The sequence below is a fragment of the Callionymus lyra genome, chromosome 1, assembly GCF_982586985.1.
Source record: "Callionymus lyra chromosome 1, fCalLyr1.hap1.1, whole genome shotgun sequence".
Lineage (NCBI taxonomy): Eukaryota > Metazoa > Chordata > Actinopteri > Syngnathiformes > Callionymidae > Callionymus > Callionymus lyra.
Window position 1 is genome coordinate 22,409,744 of NC_141818.1, and position 21,701 is coordinate 22,431,444.

Genomic DNA, 21,701 nt, shown 5'->3' on the forward strand with positions numbered 1-21,701 from the left:
GTGATTCCTCAGAGGAGGAAAACCACCATTAGGTCCTGGTGCAACAGACCGTGAAGTGTCCACTCATTTCCTGACCATGACAAACTGAGGGTCAGAAAGAGGGACTAAAATACTACAGTAATATTGACTCAAAGATATTTTTACACAAGGTTATTTAAGGGTCTCCTTTGTCACCTATCATCTTATCATCTATGTGACAGATTTAAAACATACATTGTGTTCTTTATGAATGATTAAAAATCTTGCTCTAAACTCAAGAGTTTTCCTAATATTAACATTGTTGTTAGTCAGAGTTGAGTCTGACTGAGGCTCCTCCCCTAAAATAAACACATCTAGTCATGTTCTCCACTTTGCTAAAAGTTAGGACTGGAACTCATTGCACTTGTTAGTCTTTCCCTGACCTGGAGAGATGCACGGGACCTGCGTCAAGTGGATGAGAGTTAGTAGCGATGTCATAGGAAGTGGATTACAATGTTAGTTTCAAAGTAAAATTATTATCTCAACCATTTGTTTTTGCAACAGCAACAAACAACATAGTTTTTATTTCATTGTCAATAGAAGTTAGCAATCATTTTTCTAAAATCTCTGCGTGGTTACTGTCTTCTTGAATATCTTTTTTTTAAATCTCAATTGTATCCATAGTTAATATAAATCACTATATAGAAAGTAAATCTTATCAAACAATATACACCGTTATTTCACATGAAACAGCATAAATAAAAGATAAAAGTAGTTAAATTACCAGGGATAGATCTGACGTATTGGAAATACACAGTATTCTTTAAAATATACCGCCAACTATTTTTTGTTGTTACACATTTGACCCCTGTAATTTCCGCAAAGAAGAAAAGTCACAATCATCCCTAGTTACAAAGTTATTAACACAATAAATAAAATAACCAGCCTGTCACCTAGATCTTCTATTCCAAAGGGTGTTCACCTGGAGATCAGTTTTACACCTTCCCTTGTAAACACCGTAGTATATGATACAAAATCCTATGTAATAATGTAAATAATTGTAAATGTAAACATTTTAAATTAAAAACATTATTTTGAATATCAATATTGTGAATACATAGTTCTTAATTAGTGAGTCTCTTATTCTGAAAGAACAAAGCGGACGCGGCGCTGTTCTAAGCGGAACGCCGAGGCGGCGCGTCTCTCTCGCGACTGATGGAAGGAGAGCGAGAGAAGGACCGCGTGGGGAGGAGAAGGGGAGGAGCCTCTCCCTTGCCCGGCTCTGGCCCGCGCCCATCTCTGTCACCCCGGGCCAAACCCGCCCAGCTCCTTACTCACCCTCCACACTCGCCACGGCACCGGGACGCGCGCACACACACACACACACACGGCCCGGACTCGCCATGGAGACAGAAGGGAGCCAGAGCAGCTTGTCCACCACGGACTCCCCTCACGACCCCTGGTAACTAACAACTTTTTTTTTTCTTCTCCTGCACCTCCTAAAAGTTATCCTCCTCATCCAATGTTTTCTCTTGTGTCTCCAGCAAAATGTTCATCGGTGGACTGAGCTGGCAGACTACACAAGGTACATCTTTTTTTTCCCTCCAGCCTAAACCTGCTGCCAGACTGACCAGAGACTTCTTACAAAGTTCTATTTATTCATAAAGTGTTTGGTCAAACGTGAGTCTCAATGGAGCCTTTCAGCCGTCACCTGGAGAACACACTCCTAGATACACTAAATAGCTTGAATTGGATTTTAAAGTGAGAAAATGTTTGTGTGACTCCATCCTTCCTCCGTCTAACACTGTTTATTTTGAAACCGTCCTGTGTTCCAGAGGGGCTGAAGGAGTACTTCTGCAAGTACGGCGAAGTGAAGGAGTGCATGGTGATGCGAGATCCGGTTACTAAGCGCTCGAGGTGAGGGAGAGCTGAAAGTTTATCTGACCTTCCGTGATTCCTCTCAACGTATCACTGCATGTCAACGCTCTCCGTCCTGCAGAGGCTTCGGCTTCGTCACCTTCATGGACCAGGCCGGCGTGGACAAGGTTCTGGCCCAGACCAGACACGAGTTGGACTCCAAAACAGTGAGTGCTCTGTGCTTTTTTTTGTGGCCCCGGCTAATCCCGGTGTGTTTGACGAGTGGATTTTCCAATAATCCGCAGGAGATGTGTAACGTCGCCGTTTCTACTCCGATCACACTCTTTGCTCCAAATCCTGTTTGTTGTTGTTGTTGTTTCCCACAAATGTGAGGCTCCCTGGGCTCGACTCTGATGCCATCACTTTACATGATAAAGTGACAGTGGAAGCACACATGGGACGATCTGTTGCTCTGTCACAGTGTCGGTTTCCGACACAAACTCCAGGGAACGCGGCGGCTGCCAATCTTTGATTCGGATCCTAGCAAGAACGAACCAAAACTTCTGCGTCCCCAAGGGCTGGAAATTAACCTCTGGTGAAATGCAACCTGAGCCCACTGAGGTGTGAAGGCAGCAACAAACACACACCTGGATGCCTTCTGTTAGGAGAATCTAAACACCACCATCGTGCACACACACACACACACACACAGGTTCTTACACCTGTAACTTTATATTTGAGTCGCCGAGTGTGAATGTGTGTTTTTGTCAGTTCTGAATGTGGGCCAGTCTGGGAACAATGTGGCCCGTTGGTCGCCATAGGGACCGCTGCCCCCTCCTCTCTCCTCAGTGGGAGTGGTGGTGGGTTAGTCAGTGTATTGAAATGAGGGGAGGCTGCTTCTTTCCCCCTCTTTTGTGCACTTTAGACGTACCTCTCTGTGACTTTCAGTGGCAAAAAGATTCAGCCCGACAGAAAGTTGGGGTCTTGCCGTCGTCAAGTTGAAACGGTTCTCGGTGTTTCCTTCCTCGCTCCAGAGCCTCGGTGTCACTCGCAGGCACGACAGCTATGACAAGAAGCGCCATCATGGTTGGACACCACTAACTCGCCATGGGGTTTGTTACCATAGTGACCTCCCCCTCCCTCCCTCCTCCACATTTGAAGAATAGCTCTGTCACAAAAGAAAAGAAGGAAGGAAACAATGCACATCGTTTACAATCACTGGTTCGGAGCCAGAGATGAAGGTGACACAGGTCGGAGGTCAAGACAGTTTACTCTTGTTGTATTATCGATGAGGATTATTACCGTCACTCTCGACCCACTTTTACTTGGAAGTCCAACTCTTAAAATACGAGGAAGAGATGCTGCATTTTCTCGATTATACTTTTATGTTCACATTTTGAAATATAAACACAGATTTAGATGAAAAATACTTTCAAAAACTTTTTTTCAAATGTCACCGTACACTTTTTCGTAAACATAAAAATGTTTCTTTTTCTTAAAACAAATCAACAATCTCAAATGGCAAGTCGATCATTATTAAATATGCATCATAAAAACTAGACAAGGTGTTTTCGGTCCCGGTGGCAACAGCGGGGTGTGTCGTGGGGGAAGAAGCTTTAGGGAGCGTCGAAAAGAGAGCTCGCTGGTCCGTATGTTATCTCTCCATTCAATATTAATTTAGATTAAAAATTCACAAACAAAGTATGGTTCAATCTGGCTCCATGTCGTGGATTCACAGCTCTTTTTGGGGATTCTTTAATTAAGCTAAAAAAAACTATAAATTAGACAAAAAGGGTTCAAAGCTTAATTTAAGTTGTAGAAACTTTGTAGGTAATTCTCTATTAATAATTATATAATATGCTATATTATTAATTTGTGAATTCACTAACTTCTTTACTAAGGTCTTATTAAATTATATATATATATATATATATCGTATATAATACGATTGGAGTCACAATTATTTAATGACTCACTTGAAAAGGAAATAATTAATAATTGATCCAAATATGATGTATAGAAATATGTCTAAATGTTGAAATCATTTATATAGAATTTAGATTGTTTCAAATGGTCAAATAAATTGAAACCAAAGATCAAATCCCTTTTTTTTTATAAATGTTCTTAATCCACTTTTTTTCTCAAAGATGAATAAATGAATGATGAGCTGATTTTTAAGTCCGTAATAGCATAATAGCGTTTTTTAATTTATCATTATTAAATGTGGAACGACTCTGATTTATACAAAGATTTGTATTCAATTTAACAAAAATATTGTGTTACAATTAAAACAAATGACAACAATGTGTTCACAGTTGACAGTAGTAGGTAAAAATGCAATCTTTGAAAAATATGAGCTCAATTTAAAAAAAACTTTAAATAAAGAAACACTTATTATACTTATTTTAGTTTATTTTAATGAATATATTTTGAAGTCACAGGCTGGATTTAGAAAATACCACACAGTTAATTCTATGTCGGTGAAACAAAAATCATGGCTTTATTTTATTTAAAAAACTTAAACACCGTTTTGATTTAATGGTGAGTTCAGGGACCTCTAAACTCCAGTTAAAGTCTCTCAGTTGATCTTGAGTCGAAAAAATCATCTTAACTGAGGCGACTGGTGACTTTTATTGATTTTTTTCCGATCTTTTCCCAAGTATTAGTTGAGAAAATGCTCTCAATGTTCTTGGATGCTGAGCAGAGTGAAGGCCTCTGGAGCCCCTCCCCCTCCTTCCCTCCCCTCACCCCTCATGCAGGTTATCCTGTTAGAACGTGGAGAGAAAAGTTCTCCAGTGGCAACACAAAGAATGTGCCATGCTGTGAGCGGCTGAATTGCGCTGGAATTAGAAGACCTTTGCACAACTCGGAGGCTAAAGAGCAAATACAGTGCAGCGGTGGAATTTATTACGTGGAGGGAGAGAGAGCGAGGATTTGTACAAGTGCGTCCACCAAACTTCCTGCTGTCTGTGAACTGGGTCGGTGTCGGTTTTGAAGCCGGATCTGTGGAACAAAGTTTCTAGTCAGCTCGGAGCAGCATCAGGGATGTTTGTGGTGCTAACTAGAGGGGGGGAGGGAGGCTAACCTGGTCAGCGATTAGTGTGGTGCGTCTAACTAATAGGATTTCTGTCAACAAGCTTGGGTTGTTCCTCCACAGATACCCAGCCGGCCAATCAGCACGTTACGTATTCTCGGGTCGGCCGTTCTGCCAACTGTTGCGTTGTCGGGCTGTAGATGTTTAAAGGGGATTGGCCTGATTTTCCTAAATGGAATTACCTTCAGCCTCCGTCACCCTACCGAGACCCACCGGCAGCATGTTCACCTGTTTCATGTCCACTGTTTCCTCCCTGCCCATGTGCTTGCTGTGTTTGATTTTGTTTGTGTGTGTGTTTGTTTTTGATGTGCACAGGAGTGTTGGACATCAGGAGGGTTGGTGACCGGAGGTGACTATGAGAGTAGTCTAGCCACCATAGAAACTAAACAGTAGACTCTGCATCTGATCCTCCAGTCTTGCTATGTCCACACTACTACCTTTTAATACTTTATTTACACACGTAATACTTTGAAGAAACCTCAATATATATATGTTCCAGCTCCTTACAAGTAGCTATTGAGTTATTCAACCTTTTTTCATGTTAATGCTGCCAAATCTTAGATAAAATAAGTCAGTAATATTTTGTTATTCCAAACCTGAATAGTTTATAAAACAAATCAACACTTAATATATTAAAAATATTTTTTAAATTAAACAAATCCGGATCCAAAAGTAGAAATTCTATTACTAATTTTAAATGATTTAAACAGATTATAACAAGAACAAATTATACTTCTTAATGTCTGAAAGCATCTTTAACATAGTGTTACAATGTTATCAAGAGGTCTTTCATAAAATCACATGACAACAATCTGACCCATCAATAAAGTTGATTTTTTTTATCATCTCTTGAAGCTCAGTCACCCAAACTTTTTTTGCATCGTGGCCAAGTGTAATGTCGGCATTAAATTCACGGACCGACCAATAGAAACAGTACAGATAAATCATATACAGTTTCATCTTTGAGTAAACCTGACTTAAAAATAGCCACAAGCTCATTTTAGCTCAGAGAAAATACCTCTTAAAAAAAACACATTTCAGACAGAAATGATATCAATTAAACAAAAACCTCTTGGACCAGTACCAGTCCTCAGACCAGGGATTAGGCACCACAAAGATTACAAAATAATAAATATTAAACTTTATTTATCAGTAAATTAACTGTTTAAAATTATATTACATGCTGTAATTGTGTAATATTTTTTTAAACATTATAAAAATAATCAGATAGTACTTTTATATATATTTTAGTATACATATATATGTAAATGGTTTTATTGTGGTAAATTCTCAAAAATACTGAATTTAGTGGCAAAAATTCTTTTATTAAATAAAAGCTGAATTATTACATGATTACACATAACGCTGCGTTAAAGGTTAGCTCGGCGTCTTCACTGGAAGTGTAGTAGTGTGGGCGTAGCTTTAGCCTAGTCTTCTCATTCTGCTCTCTAGAACAGACGACACACACCTGCGGTTTTTCGCTTCAGAATCCACTGTGTCGTCTGCAGACGGCCTGCGTTTTACCACACAGGCTCTCGACTGTAGTCCGACTCGACCCGCTCGTGGTTTAGGAACTAATCTTAGTGCTGTGGCGGCCGTACAGTAGTCTAGCTACTCTGTAGCTCTGCTAGAGGAGAATAGACTAATCTAGAGGTCGGGACTCTCACGGCATGATGAGGAGAGTCAGTGGCTCCGCTAGAGTGCTGTGTGTCTGTAGCTGTAGTCGTACAATCATCGAAGAAGATGCTGTGATTTGACCCGTCAATCTGGAGCTGCAGAGCAGAGGACGGACTGGGCGGCGGGCTCTGATGCACCCCGGCACCTCAGGGAAGAGCAAAAACAAACAAACACAAACAAACAAAAAAAAAACAGGTCTGCTGTCAGTGTGGTGTGATTGACAGCTGCCCTTCTCCTCCGTCCTGTCGCCCCCTTCCTCGCTCCTCATCCTCCCTCGTGTCGCTCTGACACACTTCCCCGGCTCCTGTGCGACTCTCCTCGCCGAGGTGAGCTGTGTTTGTGGTGCCCGTGTGAGATTCCTGGAGATCACATGTCACATGCTAGTGACGAGAGAGGCAGGGGTTCACTGGACATTCCCAGGCATTCCACCTGAGCACAGCCACACACACACAAACACGAGTGCGTCATGAATGAGTCTCACACTGGATATCAACGTGAGCAAATGTGAGCGGTGTGGGATGAAAAACAGCTGCGTGAGTTCACCTCTCAGTTCCAAACCTGTTCATCAAATTAACATTTTAGCTCATGATCCCAAATCTAAAATTGCCAGATAATAAGATTCCGATTTAAAGATAGATTACGAACTGAAAAAAAAACTATAATAATTTTCTTAATCATTAAAAAACTCATCACATTACATCCTACATTATAATTTAACTCTAAATATATTCTGAAGCTACACAGTTTTTTTTTTTAAACTTTTGAATCAATGTGTAAGTAGGTAAGTAAGTAAGTAATTTTAATTTTAATGTGTGAGATTTGTACTTGATCTCAATAATAAGTGTGTGATCTTCATTATCTTCTTCACACACTTCAGATGAAAAAGCTTAATTTATTGACACAAGTTCATAGAAAAATGAACATGAGACCTAAAAAACGAAGAGGTGTGAGGGTCGATCACTCACCAGGTGTCGTTGTCTCTCTGCCTTCTCTAGATCGACCCAAAGGTTGCATTCCCTCGTAGAGCTCAACCCAAGGTGAGTCCTTTTCATCTGCTTCCTATCGCTGATCCAAATATATTCAATTCTCTTCTCATAGAATAACATACTTCTAAAAAATGAGAGTCATGTGTATTGTGTGTTAGGAAGAAACTCTTTCACTTATATTTCACTTTAACTGGAATAAAAATGTATACCATTAATATATTTAATGTAAATATTTTTTTATATTGACATGTTAATACAAGGTTTAGTGTGAGGAGTTGATGGTATTATTTAATGAGCTCTGATGACTTTTTCTTTTGATAAAGTTACACAATTAAGAGTATGTTGAATTTAGAATTAGTTATCAGAGGTGACACACAACATTGAAGAAAAAGCATTTTTTAAGAGTTAAAAAGATGTTTAAGGAGAATGTACAGCAAGAAAAATGTAATGTTACATTTTGGGAAAGAAAAAACTGTGAATTTAAATAATTTATTGAAAAATAAACATTTTATTGAATGATTAACAAAATAGAAACATTTAAAAAGGCATAATATAATAATTAAAAATGACCTAAGAGATACAAACAAGCTTAACATCAATGTATCTCATTCATTAATTAAAAATGATTAAATTTAGCAGTTTGAAGTTCCTTATTATTTTATTCACTGAAGTCTATGTGGTTATCATGTAGTCCAAAATATGTAATACAAAACTTAAAATGTGTTTTACGCATTGTTCAAGTACATTTCTAAGATCAGCACGAGGCAGGGTCGGAGTCATGCATCTGGTGTAGACGTTACTAGACACTATAAATTGTATTTCTCTTAAATAAAGTTTCATCTTAATAAGGTTATGTGTAAGTTTAAATAGATGAAGAGAATATGAAATAATGATGAATATTCTGAACTTACAGTTGGTGACTCGCACCAAGAAGATCTTCGTCGGAGGCCTGTCAGTCAACACCACCATCGAGGACGTCAAGGCCTATTTCGACCAGTTTGGAAAGGCAAGTGTTTTACTAGCGACGAAGGAAGTACACGTGACAAGATGAGTGTTTTTATTTGAAAACAAAATGTTGATTTTGGGACGTGGTTTTTCAAGAAGCGGCACTGATCGAGGTGAGGAAGAATATGGAATCTTAAGAGGCTTTGGGAGGTTCGGTGGGCAGGAGCAGCAGGCAAAGTTGGGGGGACTTGAAGAGGGAGTGAAGAGGTGGGGGTGACGGGGTGAAGAGAAAAGTTTTTAGTGAGTGTGTGCTGATGGCGAGGAGGAGGAGGGATTATCAGAATCTGAATTAATCTGATGTAACAGCTGCTCCTGCCCACAACCCCCTCCTGACCGGTTACCGTGGTGACTCTGCTTGCCCATTGTCCCCAAGTAATTCTGGGAGTGTAAAGGGGGGGGGGTGTTCTGGAGGAGGTGGTGTTTGGAGATGTTAGCATATGTGTGTGCGTCTTTAGAGATGTTTGCTCACAAACAAGAAGTTGACTTGTTTGTCGGTCATGGCTGCACTCGTGTGAGTCCGAACACTTGTTGCTGTGGCTTCATGTATGTCTGCATCCACTTGTGTGTGCTGTGCAGGCGAGGGAAAGAGGATGACGGGCTGACAAAGGCCCTGACAGGGAGGGAGCGCCTGATTGAGAGAGGTTTTTTTTTTGGAGGCGTAAGAGAGGGAACTGGGGCAAAGACGGGTTGTGGGGGTGATTTAGGAAGCCTATTATGACTTTGTACACAGCTCCTCAAACATTCTGTGAGCTCGAGCGCCACGACTTTTACTTTGACCCAAAGAAACACAAGTCTCACAACAGGTGTCTCCCAACTTCCCAAAGTCACACGACCGAAGCTCCCTTTGTGCTGCCTTGACGCCCCTTCATTTCAAGAACGCTTTGGCCTTGAGTTTCTCCGAGCTCCCTTCTCAATCATAAGGTCCAGATGAATTTTGCGGAGAGAGATATCGAGGGATGGACGGTGAAATGTGGGCTCCAGCCATCCATGGAAGTTCCTGATTAGACTGCCTCACTGGACCTTTTGTGTTGCGTCCTGGTGAGGACAAAGAAGTGCAGAGAGGGATGGGCAGTGGATAACAGGGAAGATGAGAGGTGGAGAGAGAAAAAATAGGAAGGATAAGAGTGAATATTGTTCCAATGCACACCATTAAAAATGTCTGCTCATTGAAACAGACAAAAAGTATCTGCAATCAACACAGTTTTGGGCATTTCATTGTGGTTTTTGGCAGCTTCTTGTTGAGTTTATAACGGATCTTTTAGATACTTAGTGTTGTAGTAAAAACACTTTCTGCTCGGAACCGATTTAACTGACACCTTCAATTTCATGTTCTCTTGTTTTTTTTTCTCATTTTATCAAAGCAAATGTTTGCTGGTAGACTAGAGAGCAGGAACATGAAGGTATAAAATGTAAAGAGAAAAAGTTACAGGAATCATTTTTAAAGATTAAAGACTCTTCATCAAAAAGTACTTTGAGGAAGAGTGACCTGCAGAGGTATAAGTGGGTCTTAATCTTTAGGCTGTTTGTTGCTGTTTAAGAGAGTGAAACTGAAATGAAATACACGGACAGAAGTTCCCACATTCATGTGGAGGCCACCGGAGGTTGAAATGTTAGATGCACTCTTGTAAAAGTACATGCTAGTTACACGGGCTGGTTCAAGAGTGAGGAGAATGACCCTGAAACATAACCTCAGTGTAAACCCTGATGATGTCTATTTCTCGCACTCACTAAAATGATGTCGCCCATCTCATTGCAACTTAGATTACAGTTCTTAATGTTCATTATATCTTGTGCCATCTCTCATAAAACTGTTTCACACTTCAAAATACATCAACTGTCAGACTTTAATTTCCCTTAACATGTATTACTGTGACAGACCTAGTTGGTTCTGTTTGTTTTACTTTTCTTAATATCTTTATAACATTTTTCCATCCTTTTAATTTACCATTTTATAATTAATGTGTATATCATTTATACACATTATTTTCCACAATATTTTAATTTATTTGCCTCTTTTTTACCCATTGTGTTAAGAGTTCTGAGGCAGAGATTATAGTTTCACAGACTTAATTTTACTAAAACAGAAACTGAATGTGAAGTACCATGAAGTTCTGAGCATGTGCTTTGTAGATCTCTGATTTTTTTTTGTTTAAAAGGATTTTTCAAATATATTTCACAAAGTGTGGATCACCACTGTATCAGGTTGCCAGACCCACTTAGTAAAGAAGGTGTAACAAATTCTGAAACAAGAGTAACTCGGATATAAACGAAGTGATACGACATAAGAATCTGTTTCAATCAAGTAAACCAACAAACCTCTCCTTCACTGACCCGTCATATCAGATAACTAGCTCCTTTTTGATGTAACTTCACTTCCAGTGACAACACAGTTATATTTAGGAGGAAGGAAAGTAGAAGGAGTAATTGAAGATGTGGGAACGAGTTAGGGAAACGTCTTTATTTAGAGTTAGTGAGAATTCCATCAATCTATAGTTTCAATTTGATTAATCAACCAACACGGTATAAACAAGAGTCAAGTGGACGATAACAAATAAAGTTTAATTTATTTTCTACTCGCCCTCATGTCGACTAAGAGTTGGGTTTTTTTTTTTTTAGTTGGCGCTCTATTTCCTCATCTTCACCTCCTTTAAAACACACGTTTAATAACATCCAAACTTAAAATATACTTATTTAAGTTGATTCTGAAGAGTTCCTCATGTCAAGGCTTAAATACAAGAGGAAAATTACAGTTATTAAGTTATGTTAAGTGATTTTTTAACACAACACTGTCAGTGTGTGTGAGATTGTTGAGGCACGATTATGCTCCAGTGAATTGACAAATGATAATGAATACTACGCAAATAAACAAATAATTGATGATGATGTGTTTATTACTGGATTGATATTGACAATACATTAGAAACCTGTCAATTGTCAGTAACAATTCACATCGTCATCGTTGAGATTTATTGTAGTAAAAAATAGTTTCAAACTATGATAACGACCAATTGATACATCCGACCTGAACTGGATCAACACCACCATCTGGTTTGTGAGTTTGGATAGCAAGATGTTTGAGGCTGCCATGTAGAGCAGCTGTTAAATCATACTTCTTAAACTTCTTATTATACCAAAAGTACTCAAAATTCAATTGATTAATGGGATAAAATGTATTTAAAGTTAGTTTCAGAACATAAAATGTACAAATACTCAAGAGGAACAATGACACTTCACTTACTAATGAACATCCTACTGTTTTTTTAGCAGATAAACAGTTTTATCCACTTAAAAAAAAGTATTAATTAGTTACAAAAATGAGTCAATAAAAATATTAATCAAACGATATCTTAAACCTGAACTTAAAAAAGTGTTTCTTCAACAGGTTAACTTTGACAACTGCTCAGCTAACTTCATCACAACTTTTCACATTTCAAAACACATTAACCTTAAGATCAACTTTTTTCATTTCATTCAGCAACATTTGACAGAAGAACTCATCAGTTGATGGAGCGAGGATTGTGGTTATTATTAATAAATGAATAAAGTTTATTACTTTCTTGACCCCATGACGGCCTCCTACTGCTTTGGATTTAAGCTGACTGCATGTCATGGGGTGGGGGTGGCAGCGTCCGGGTTGAAGAAGGAAAAAAAAGCGAGGTCCGTTTCTCGCTGACACTCCACTCTCACCTCTGACCTTTCTCAGACCAAACCGCTCTTGGGGGCTCGGGCTCTCTCACCAGCGCATGTGATTGACTTTGACAAATTATTCAGCGGACGGTCCCGGAGTCTGCCAGGGAACTTATTTTAGCTCAGATTGGTTTACCAAATGTTTATTTGGACGACGAGTGCAGACACAGTGTGACGAGCAGAGAAGGAGTGGGTCAACTTTGATACAAGGAACTTTGCGGGAGAAGAGGCGACACCTGCGTCTCTGCTGCAGGGAGGGGGCCGGGCAGTAGGGGGCGAGGTCAAAGGGAGAAGAAGGAATTATGGCTGAGTGTGCCAACAAACAAAGCCTCCAGGCCTCTTTGTTCTCCTCTGCTTGTGCCTTTGTCTCTTCTTTCTCCTCCCTGTCCACTTTGACCCTCTCTCTCTCTCTCCCCTCTCTCTCTCTCTCTCTCTCTCTCCCCTCTCTCTCCTCCCTCGCTCTCATTCACCATCCCTCCACCTGTCACTGTCCCTGGCGCTCTCATCCCGTCTCCACCTGCCCACAGGATTCACCTTCCCACTCCAGAGCTCTCTCTCTTCCCACCATTCATCACGCCTGACGTTGGCTCTCTAAGGGACTTTTTGTCCAGTTGCTATGGGAATGTCAAACTTGTTAGGCGAGAGACGGGGGAGATTATTCTCTCTCTCTCTCTCTCTCAGTGATTGTAATTGAGGCCAAACAAGCTCACAAACTTTTTCACAGCAGCCACTCTCTGCGTGTTCAGAGTCCCCTCCGATATTTCCTCTCTTTCTGTAACCTGTCGCTCATCTCCAGTGCGGCCCCTCCTGCCCTCCCTCCCCGGGCCCATCTGTTGCTGCAGAACCTGAGAAGGGCTGAGGTCAGGCTGTGTGCCGCGTGTCAGCAGAGTAAAAATGTGTTTGTCTCCCCCAGGTCGACGATGCCATGCTCATGTTCGACAAGACCACCAACAGACACAGAGGTGAGACCCCGCCCGCCCCCCAAACTGTGCTTATTCTGCATCTTTTTCTGGTCATTCCTAGGTGTATGTAGACCCCCCCCCCACACACACACACACTATGAGCTGCCCTCCTGAGAGATGGAGGAGACAAACGGGGCTAGGCTAATTAGCAAGTCCGTTAATCGGGATCAGGATAAGGCCTCCTTAAGCACCTCCTCCCCTCCCTGGGACAGATCGATTATGACAGCCTACCAGCTCAGCCCGGGCCTTCTGGACAGAAGGGAGGCAAGTAGGGATGAGTGTAGGATGGCAGTGTAGACGAGGAGGGGGGAGACTGGGGGACAATATGTTAAGCGGCTATTACAGTACTGATCACTAGAGGCTATTAGCCGTCTCAAATTCCTTACTCATGCCCTTCCTGGCCTCACCAGGGTTCGGCTTTGTAACGTTCGAGAACGAGGACGTGGTGGAGAAGGTCTGTGAGATCCACTTCCACGAGATCAACAACAAGATGGTGAGTGTGAGAGTGGCACACTCCCGTGGCACGTCCACGCCTGACCTCTCCTCACACAGGTGGAGTGCAAGAAAGCTCAACCCAAGGAGGTGATGTCCCCCACAGGCTCAGCCAGGGGGCGCTCTCGAGTGATGCCCTATGGAATGGATGCCTTCATGCTGGGCATCGGCATGTTGGGTAAGTTGGTATTGATCAGGACCGGAAGAGCTGATTCCTTCACCTGCTGAAACGCAAAATACACAACCTTCTCTCACATCTCATCTTAAAGCATGTTGTGCAAAACTCTTCAAGCACCCCTGAGTCAAGCACCACAAATAAATGTCATGATGAATTCATATATTTACTTTATTTAAGCGTGGGCTTCGACACTGACTTTCTTTTCCAACCTCATATCTGGAGCTAATCTCCAAAAACTGCACTATTCAAATAATTCCGGCATTTACAGCTCACATGACGAGGAGTCACATGACATACTTGAGAGATATGAGGGATTATTACATTTTTAGGTGACGTTAAAATCCTTCAACGGGGATTTTTTTTCTGCCTGCAAAGTAACCTCTGATGGAAACATTGATACTTTGAGATACAAGTCAATGCACATGTTAATAAAACAACAAAGTGCATTTATTTTTGAATTCATGCAGGTTAATCATCTAGAAAATGTTTTTTTCAGACTCTTAATACAGTAAACTTGAAACTTAAAAGATGAAAATGTACTTTTGTGCATAAATCCCCAAAAGACAGAAAACTTAATAGCCATTTTGAGCTTAAAAAATGTGACCCTGAACGAATAACGTTAAAATAAATGATTTTTTTTTAAGATGTTGACAATTATTTTAAAAGAATATTGAATATTTAAACGCGGAGCCATCGGTTGCGCTTCACATTTAAACTGATTACTGTCATGCTGCCATCTAACGTTTATTATGAGAACTGCAGTGATGTTTGTCGACGTTAAAAACTCTATTTTTTCAGAGGTCTGATGACAAAAGTGGATGATTATACAATTGACTGCTTCGAATATACTTCAAAACGCAATTATCAAGTAATATCCAATCAACGAAGACAATAACAAAAAGAAAAGGATCATCGTACAATAGAAACAGTTAAGCTAACGTCACAACAACAGCACAAAAATAATCGTTGGTACTTTAAGAATGAAGTCTGACTGTTTCTCAGATCAGGTTCAACGCCAGCGAGTGCACACTTGCTTTATAAAATACAGACACACAGAAGCAACTTTCCTTCTCTGCACACAGAAGCAGAAACAATACTTTTTAACATTAACCAACAGAGCACTGGCTCTATCAGTTGGTAACAGTAGCTTCTCAGAGGGAAACCCCAGACCAGGACAGGTCCTGGATCAGTTTCTCTTTGGATTTATAAATCCAGATCAATGGTGTACAATGTCACTTGTCTGTCAAGGGTTCACACCTGGAGGGTGGAACACATTTTTAATGCACTCAATGTTGTCAGTAAACGAAGCAAAGAAACATATCCTGTCCTGTGACCTCAAGTCTTGATGTCTTATTACAACAATAATTACTTTTATTTTGTGTCAAATGTGGATGTCATGTTAAACCAGAGGTTTAATTTTGCATCCTTTTCCTTCTGGAAGTTGAACATTTGTCAAATACTCTTTTTTTATGTGATGATGGTTGTAACGTTGTTTTAGAACAAGAAGGTGCAACTATTTTCCTAAATGAAATGAAATCGAAATATGTTTCCGCTCAAAGACAACTTTTATTATTAATATTATTCCATAGCTCTTATATGGACCCCAGTAGAGGTTTTTCGGGTCCTGAAACGTTGGTCGTGCGACATGTCCAGAGAGTGACGTGGCCGTGTTTCTCTCCACAGGATATCCAGGCTTCCAGACGGCGACCTACACCAGCCGGAGCTACGCAGGCATCACTCCTGGATACACCTACCAGTTCCCCGGTAATCACATCCTGCTCACCATGTTCCCCGTCCATCTCTGAGATATAAATACCAGACGGGCTCCACTTTCACCAGCGTTAGATGCACTGATAGAGTGACTGGATTTGGGGGTCGGGGGTCACACGTGTTGTGGCGCACATGATACAATTATATATTTCATGATGTAAACTGGAGCAGACTCTGTTGTAAACGCTGCTTGTAAACATCAGAGCATCTGTAGAGTGTATTTGCTTCATATGTTGTTGCATGTAAAATGCTTTCTTATGTTGTTTATTCTCAGAAAGTTGATAATTTACCTAAACCTAAATCCTGTGAACATTCCTTAATTCCCTCTGTGTCCTTGTGTCAGCTCACCCTGTGTGTGTGTTTGTGTGTGTGTGTGTGTGTTCTCCTGACCAGCCGGGTGGTGTGTGACTCAACAGCACTCTGATGTTTCTGTTTTAGAGTTCCACTTAGAGAGGACTCCCCTTCTGACTTCACCCCATCCCCCTGAGCTCACAGGTCAGTCCGTCCCTCCTCTGGACTTTACAAGCAGCATTGTCCATCTGCCACGCTCACACCACCACCACACACACACTTTTCAAATCTGTGTCTCCATCCGTGGTCTTCAGGCGGACGCCAGCGTCCTCTTTCCTCCTCCTAGATCTCTTTTCACATTAGCAAAAACTTCCCAGAAGACTTTTCTGTTCATACATGAAGTCACTGATGTGAGACATTCCACTGCCGTTCGATTAAATGTGTCTCCGGCCGGCTCGACTGAGACCCCGTCCTCTTTGTCTCCGCAGCCATTCCTCTCACAGCGTACGGACCCATGGCTGCGGCGGCGGCGGCAGCAGTGGTCAGAGGTACGTCACACTGGGTTTGTTTTGTCACAAGCACGATCCCACAGATTACAAGTCTCCACGACACAAACTTTAAATCTGAATATTATATTTAAGTTGAATAATATATTTCTCATTCAACACAGCAAACATGCAACCAATGTGATAATATCCACCGGTTTAGTCTCAGCTGCAGATTTCCACAGTGGATACTGATGCTTTTATTTTTGTTGCAATGTTCATGGAGTGTTATAGGAAGTAGAGCTACAGTACATTTTATTATCTGGTTGCCGTTTGAAAATGTACAAAAATACTAAAACAAAACGTTTTTTTTACCAATCGGTGTCATACTCTAGAATACATCTAGTATTTTATTTAGTTTGGCCATTTAAAAAAGGTCATTGACCAGGACGGTGTTGAACATCTGACTATTAACACTTTATAGTGTACCATTAAAACGCTCGACGATGAAGGACGAGAAGTAATGCAGCGTAATACTGCCACCCATTGGTGGATCACTGTATTACAACATTGTGGCTCATTCACCTTGTCACTAGGACGAAGGCAACTAACCACATTCTCGAACGACTCTTTATAACGACTCTGATGATAAATAAATACATGATGCAATGTAATTTACCAATAGAATCAACATTAAACATGGTTTAAAAAAAATAACTGAACTGAATGAACTGGTAAAAACATTCACCATAACAATGCGTTCATAAGAATTTATATGGTGCTCTCAAAATCCTCGTGCACAACTGCTCATGTACAGTAACTGTCATGATGTACTTCCCACTCAAAAACAGACGTGACATCTCAGTAGAATATCGCTTGAAAAGTTGGGAGTTGAAAAACAAGTATAGTTACTCAGCTCATGTTGCTTCAGATATTTGAGCTGGAGTCAAAACGATGCTGGTCTAGACAGGAGAGGGATCAGTTGTACCTCACAGGATAAAAAACAAACAGGGGTGACAAGTGTAGCAGAAAATGGTTTTAGGGGTCGTATTCTGAAGGTATCCACTTGACGTTTCTATACCTTCAGGCTCCACCCAATCTCGCTCTGCTGGATATTTAGGAACAAGCAGCCCTGGCCCGATGGCAGACCTGTACGGGACAGCTGGTCAGGAGTCGGCGGTCAGCAGCTACCTGAGTGCCGCCAGCCCGGCCCCGAGCACTGGATTCAGCCACGGTCTGGGGGTAAGACTCTTTTGTCAGTTAGTCCTAGTGGCCCCAAAATGACTTCAAAGTTTCTTTTTAGGTGAAGTTTATTTGAGGAACAAGGATGCCTCGAATCATGATTAGAGTTGTTTGTGTCATTTCATTTTCATTTCTGAAACATCTTTGAATCCTCAAGATTGAACTTCTCCGTTTGCCCCTCCACAGGGTCCTTTGATCGCCACAGCTTTCACTAACGGTTATCACTGAGAAGGTGAGTCCTCCAGCAAACCTATTTTGCGCTCACATGACCAACCTGCTCTTCGATCTCAGGGCTTCAGAGTGAGAGCTGGAAAGAGGCGACGCTACCTTCAGAGACGATCTGGCCTGTCTCTGTCCAGCCCATCTGTCCACCAAGGGGCGCTGGAAACTCTCCCTTTCTGGTTTCAACCTCAACCCAGCTGATTGACACCTCACTAAACTCTGAAGAAGATATCTACAAAAAAAGAGAAACGGTGTATGACACAATGTTCTAGCGACACGTACAGATGCTGTATCTTTTAGTGTTTTTTTTGTTTGTTTTTGTTTCACTTTGCCTGCGTCGTTTCTTGATCTGCTGTGTTTGAATCAGGTCCCTGGACCCAGACGTCTCCACCCGGATCTGTAACTTGTACTGGAAGACTGTATATTTGACTATTTCATACTGAATTTTAACAATTCATTTGTGAAAAATTATATTTCTTGGCAGTGAGTCAGGAAGTGTATATCTTGGTAGATTTTTAACTCTTAAAAAAAAAAGTCTTTGGACGAATACAAGCATTAGTCCCAGTTACATACATGAGCTGTACAATTCTGTAAAATATTGTAAATACGACTTTGTTCGAGGGCTTTTGGGACGGGAGAATTTTGGACAAGCAGTCAACAATCAGGAACATTATTAAGATTGTCTGTCGTGTGTGTCTCCTCAGAGCGACGCTAACATCTCTCGCTCGCCTGGCTCTGTCTGAAATTAACACTTTATATTTTGGGGGGATGGGAGGGGGGGTCGAGGGTATGAAAACACTCCTCATGTTCAGGAGAAGAAAAAAAAAACGTGTTTTCTTACATTGTTGTTCTAACTGTGATTTTGGATATGTGATTATCGTGTGAGGGAAATGAAGGAGCAGTGTGAAGGCGCGGCGGTTGCCATGGTGATGGCTGCTAATGTTGGACTTTATACACATTGGTTTATAATGTGCTGTTTTTGGGGTGACTGCACCCCAGCTGCAAATGTGAAATTATGAATTTGATTTTTTTTATATCACATTAACATCTATAGAATGGAATGAAGGGTGAGACTTCAAAGGGGGGGAGATGTTAGGTACCCCCCCCCACCAACCTTGCATTCAATTGCTGAATATCCACTGGAGCTCACAGACTGTAGCACTGTGAAGAATAATTTTAGACCAAAAGCTTTTATTTTGAAGGATGTTGCACTGGCTGATCAGATTAAAGTGTTGACCATCAACAAAAAGCACTCACCGTCTACAAGCTTGCAGGTTTACATGTCGGTTAACTGGCTCACTGAAAAATAACATTCTCCTCTCTTTATCTGGTTTTCTGTCATCTTTATTTTTTGGGAAAAAAAATAACTTTTTAAAATTCCTAATAAATTATTCTAAAACATTCCACATCTGTGTCCTGTTTGCATTATTTAATGCTAGTTGAACACTTGACTATTGGGAAGCAGGTTGTGGGATCTAATCCCAATGAGGTAACCAGTATGGGCTCTCAACTGTTATTTATTCAAAATATTAACACAAGAAGACAAACACAAAAAAGGACAAACTGATGATCATGTGATGATGAAACCACAGTAATATATGAGAAAAGAAAGTGACTCAACAAACACCCTAAACAACAAGCTAACATGAAACCTTTATCAGTTGACACTTAAAAACAAAACAAAGTATAAATCACAAACTAAAAACAATGATATGTGCCTGCTCACTTTTTCAGGTTTGTAGTGAAACTACCAATATCTTTATGGTGACAATATCTCATCACCAGCAGTGAAGGTAGACCCCCTTACACACAAGTTGCTGGTAAACCATAAGAGTAATTGAAACTCATTCTATAGCATAGGTAACCAACAAAAGTTTAGAGGTCAAATAACATTTCTACCTAATAGTTTACCGATGGTCCACAATCTTAGTAATGGAAAGCTGTCTGACTGACCAGAGTTCAAACAAATGTTTGTAGTGGACAAACTACATGTCTCATCTGCATTGTGATACAATTTTAGGATTAGATTCTAAGGAATAAAGACTTGTAGCTCAAAACATGTGTGACTTGTTCCCAAATTCCCAATGAAATCACACTTAAATCTATATAACATTAAACAAAAAAATCAGATTTTTTAAGATGTCCAACCCCCTGACTTTTTTGGAAATATTGGAATTTGCAAAATAAAATCTAATGGGGATGTTTGGTGAACACAGAAAATACACATTACATTTGGCTTCCCATATTTTTTATTGAAAAATGACAGTCCCTTGTGTGTTTAAGTTTGACACCTCTGCTATATGTGAAAGTAGGACAACAGGAAGAGTTCTTAAAATTCAGCAGACTCTGGCAGGAAAGCAAGTATTACCTAGTCTATTTATGTGGAGAGTATTTTTCTGAACTTCCGTCACCATGGAAACACTGATGACCAACAACAAGATTATCACATTGCTATACAAACGGTATGTGTGGATGCACCTAATAGTGCGTCGATGTCTGAAATCACAACCACAAATCCCAAAGAACACAACACAACTAATAAACAAACAGAAACCGTCTAAAAACAGTCAAAACTCACATTTAATCTGTTGCATGAAGTAATTTTTTTTAGTGAGCGTTTCTGTTGAACAAAGCAGTCACGGATCCATTCATGAGTGTTCAATCATTCCTGTTCCAAAGATAACATCATCTCCTCAGCCTGCTCTCCTCCCTCTGGAGTCTCTCCTTCATCATCGCTGCTCCATTGACTCTCCTCCCTGCCTCCCCATCCATCCGCCACCGTCGCGCTTCACCTGCTCTTCCTGTCTCTGGAGCGGCGGCAGGTGAAGAGAAGGATCTCTCTGGATCTGACCTCCGACCTTCTGAAGAAGCAGGAGACTCGGGAGACGTTGCCTCTGAGGACTGTCCTCTGCCTCACCATCCTCACTCTGGACGGCTCATCTGTTATTGTATTATATTGTTAGTCATCTGCACGAGCATGTCTTAGCAACTGTTTCTCTGCATCAAAGAATACTTCCTACATTTAAAGTAAAGCTGCAAATGTCACTTGTAAACTTTAAGGAGCAGAACACTCTTTTCATCAAGATACAACTGTTATGTTTTAATGTTTGGGAATGTTCTAAATCTATATAATTATCTCAGCGTTTTTATTAGTTATACAACCCTCATAAGTGTGAATTATATATGCGTGAACCTATTAGAATTATTACATTTTACCCCTTTTAACTTCAGGTTTATTTTCATCTTTTCCACAGATATGATTATATTGTAGGAGGAGTAACTGAACCTTGGGAACGTTTTTTGTCCCTAATAATGATTTTGAATAAATATTTTTCATAAATCAGTTTCAAATATTGTAGTGTATTATCCCTATATAATTACACTGGTTAAAATACTTACGTATAATTATAACGTATAATAGCTTTTTTACTTTTTTCTTTTTTGTTCTTGTAGAAATTTCCTTAAAATCTAATTGAAATCATCAATTTATCCCATAATCTCGTGGTTACAAAGCAGCAGTTTAAAACAAGACACACTTGCACAGTTCCATTAAGTTGTTTACACCTGCAGGTCCTGTGGTGTGATGAAACTGGACACTCCTGAGAACAAACACTGCTCCAAAGTTATTTGGAGATTGGTGAGAGATAGTTAACCTTCAATTATGACCTCTGAACCCGTAAGCCAATTTACATTTGATATTACAGAGCCTATGTAGAGAGCAAAAACGCTTTGTTATATTACATTTATTTGAAGTTTGTATATCCCCGGTCTTGAGATCATTGACATAAGTTGTTA

The 21,701-nt window shown here is 40.4% G+C and overlaps 1 protein-coding gene across 1 annotated transcript; it reads left to right on the forward strand.

Annotated features, from left to right (window-relative positions):
* The first annotated feature begins 1,257 nt into the window (after window positions 1-1,257).
* On the forward strand, window positions 1,258-19,312 carry msi1b (musashi RNA binding protein 1b). The gene is made up of 15 exons (XM_087797381.1): window positions 1,258-1,420; window positions 1,503-1,543; window positions 1,794-1,875; window positions 1,958-2,042; window positions 7,582-7,623; window positions 8,486-8,578; window positions 13,178-13,226; window positions 13,637-13,719; window positions 13,779-13,896; window positions 15,580-15,660; window positions 16,105-16,161; window positions 16,446-16,505; window positions 17,530-17,684; window positions 17,871-17,916; window positions 17,976-19,312. The coding sequence occupies exons 1-14, from the start codon at window positions 1,362-1,364 to the stop codon at window positions 17,910-17,912; spliced, it is 1,047 nt and encodes a 348-aa protein (XP_087653507.1). The 5' UTR covers window positions 1,258-1,361; the 3' UTR covers window positions 17,913-17,916; window positions 17,976-19,312.
* Window positions 19,313-21,701: the final 2,389 nt, after the last annotated feature.

Bases quoted from the DNA above. Each gene is read 5' to 3' on its own strand.
- msi1b (XM_087797381.1), top strand. From the start codon at position 1,362: ATGGAGACAGAAGGGAGCCAGAGCAGCTTGTCCACCACGGACTCCCCT. The intron at 13,720-13,778 runs GTGAGTGTGAGA...CTCCTCACACAG, and splicing joins ACGAGATCAACAACAAGATG to GTGGAGTGCAAGAAAGCTCA. The intron at 16,162-16,445 runs GTCAGTCCGTCC...TTGTCTCCGCAG, and splicing joins CCATCCCCCTGAGCTCACAG to CCATTCCTCTCACAGCGTAC.